General features: G+C 60.9%; 1 protein-coding gene across 1 annotated transcript; it reads left to right on the forward strand.

The window, feature by feature from the left end:
* Window positions 1-316: 316 nt before the first annotated feature.
* On the forward strand, window positions 317-1,644 carry POU4F3 (POU class 4 homeobox 3). Its single transcript, XM_006148039.1, has 2 exons — window positions 317-436; window positions 748-1,644. Exons 1-2 carry the CDS (start codon window positions 317-319, stop codon window positions 1,642-1,644), a joined length of 1,017 nt encoding a protein of 338 aa, XP_006148101.1.
* The last annotated feature ends 232 nt before the right edge of the window (window positions 1,645-1,876 follow it).

The raw sequence follows: 1,876 nt of genomic DNA on the forward strand, positions 1-1,876 counted from the left end.
GCCCGGCCGGATTATAAATGCTGTGGAGGGGGCTGCCGCGGAGGGCGCAGAGAGGCGCGCCGCTAGCTGCTGTCTCGCCTCTCCTCCCGGGCCGCCCCTGCGAGTCCCGGGCGCGTGAGCACGCGTGCGCGCGCCCGGGCCCTTCCTGGCAAGCTGCTTGTAAGATGAGTGAAGAAGCAGGTGGGGGAGAGGGGAGGCAGCAAGCGAGAGGGCGAGGGGAGAGCGGGCACTGAGCAGCGCTCACTTGGAGCGCGGCGAGCCAGCAAGAAGAGCCTGATTCCATGTCCCCCGCTGCCTCCCTGCCAGGCGCGCGAAGATGATGGCCATGAACGCCAAGCAGCCTTTCGGCATGCACCCGGTGCTGCAAGAACCCAAATTCTCCAGCCTGCACTCCGGCTCCGAGGCCATGCGCCGAGTATGTCTCCCAGCCCCGCAGGTACGTAGTGGAGCATAATTACCGCTCTAAGGCACATTTTTTGACAGGCACTCGCTTCATGTTTTTTTCATGTCGCCCAGAACAATCGCCGCTGTCTGAACCCCTCTTCTTGTCTCCCCCGCGCTCTCTCCCGGCGCTCTCTCTCATTCATGTCTCTGATCCACACGTCTGTTCCAGCAGAGCTGCAGCCTCCGTATTAATTTTTATGACCTGGGCTTTGAGGAGAGGCATCTCGGTTGCTTGAAAATGTGTTTTAATCCTGAGTTGACAGTATTCCCCACTGACCGTGCTGTGCGCCTTCTCGCTTGCAGCTGCAGGGTAATATATTTGGAAGCTTTGATGAGAGCCTGCTGGCACGCGCCGAAGCTCTGGCGGCGGTGGATATCGTCTCCCACGGCAAGAACCATCCGTTCAAGCCCGACGCCACCTACCATACCATGAGCAGCGTGCCCTGCACGTCCACTTCGTCCACCGTGCCCATCTCCCACCCGGCCGCGCTCACCTCGCATCCGCACCACGCCGTGCACCAGGGCCTCGAAGGCGACCTACTGGAGCACATCTCGCCCACACTGAGCGTGAGCGGCCTGGGCGCCCCGGAGCATTCGGTGATGCCCGCACAGATCCACCCGCACCACCTGGGCGCCATGGGCCACCTGCACCAGGCCATGGGCATGAGTCACCCTCACGCCGTGGCGCCTCACAGCACCATGCCCGCATGCCTCAGCGACGTGGAGTCGGACCCGCGCGAGCTGGAGGCCTTTGCCGAGCGCTTCAAACAGCGGCGCATCAAGCTGGGGGTGACCCAGGCGGACGTGGGCGCGGCATTAGCCAATCTCAAGATCCCAGGCGTGGGCTCGCTCAGCCAAAGCACCATCTGCAGGTTCGAGTCTCTCACGCTCTCGCACAACAACATGATCGCGCTAAAGCCGGTGCTCCAAGCCTGGCTGGAGGAGGCCGAGGCCGCCTACCGTGAGAAGAACAGCAAGCCGGAGCTCTTCAACGGCAGTGAGCGGAAGCGCAAACGCACGTCGATCGCTGCGCCAGAGAAGCGCTCACTCGAGGCCTATTTCGCCATCCAGCCACGTCCCTCATCCGAGAAGATCGCGGCCATCGCTGAGAAACTGGACCTTAAAAAGAACGTGGTGAGGGTCTGGTTCTGCAACCAGAGACAGAAACAGAAACGAATGAAGTACTCTGCTGTCCACTGACAACAGCGGGGCGCAACGTCCGGAGCGGGGAAGAGCCTCGTGCGCACCACTGCTTGGGTTGGGGGGGAACGGTTATGGGCAAACTCCAAGGAGTTTCCTGGCAGGTCAGGCTTTCTTTCCTGAAGCCACAGACTTTTTACCCTTTATCCCACCTGGTTGCCTCCCAGCCTTCTGTTTCTCTTTTTTCCCCTTTCTATCCCCACCAAAAATGTTTCTGCACTAGAAACAAAAC

Source organism: Tupaia chinensis, unplaced genomic scaffold (assembly GCF_000334495.1).
Source record: "Tupaia chinensis unplaced genomic scaffold, TupChi_1.0 Scaffold000228_1, whole genome shotgun sequence".
In the NCBI taxonomy this organism is placed as follows: Eukaryota; Metazoa; Chordata; class Mammalia; order Scandentia; family Tupaiidae; genus Tupaia; species Tupaia belangeri.

Coding starts and splice junctions, on each gene's coding strand:
- POU4F3 (XM_006148039.1), top strand. CDS start 317: ATGATGGCCATGAACGCCAAGCAGCCTTTCGGCATGCACCCGGTGCTG. Junction 437..747: donor TATGTCTCCCAGCCCCGCAG/GTACGTAGTGGA, acceptor TCTCGCTTGCAG/CTGCAGGGTAATATATTTGG.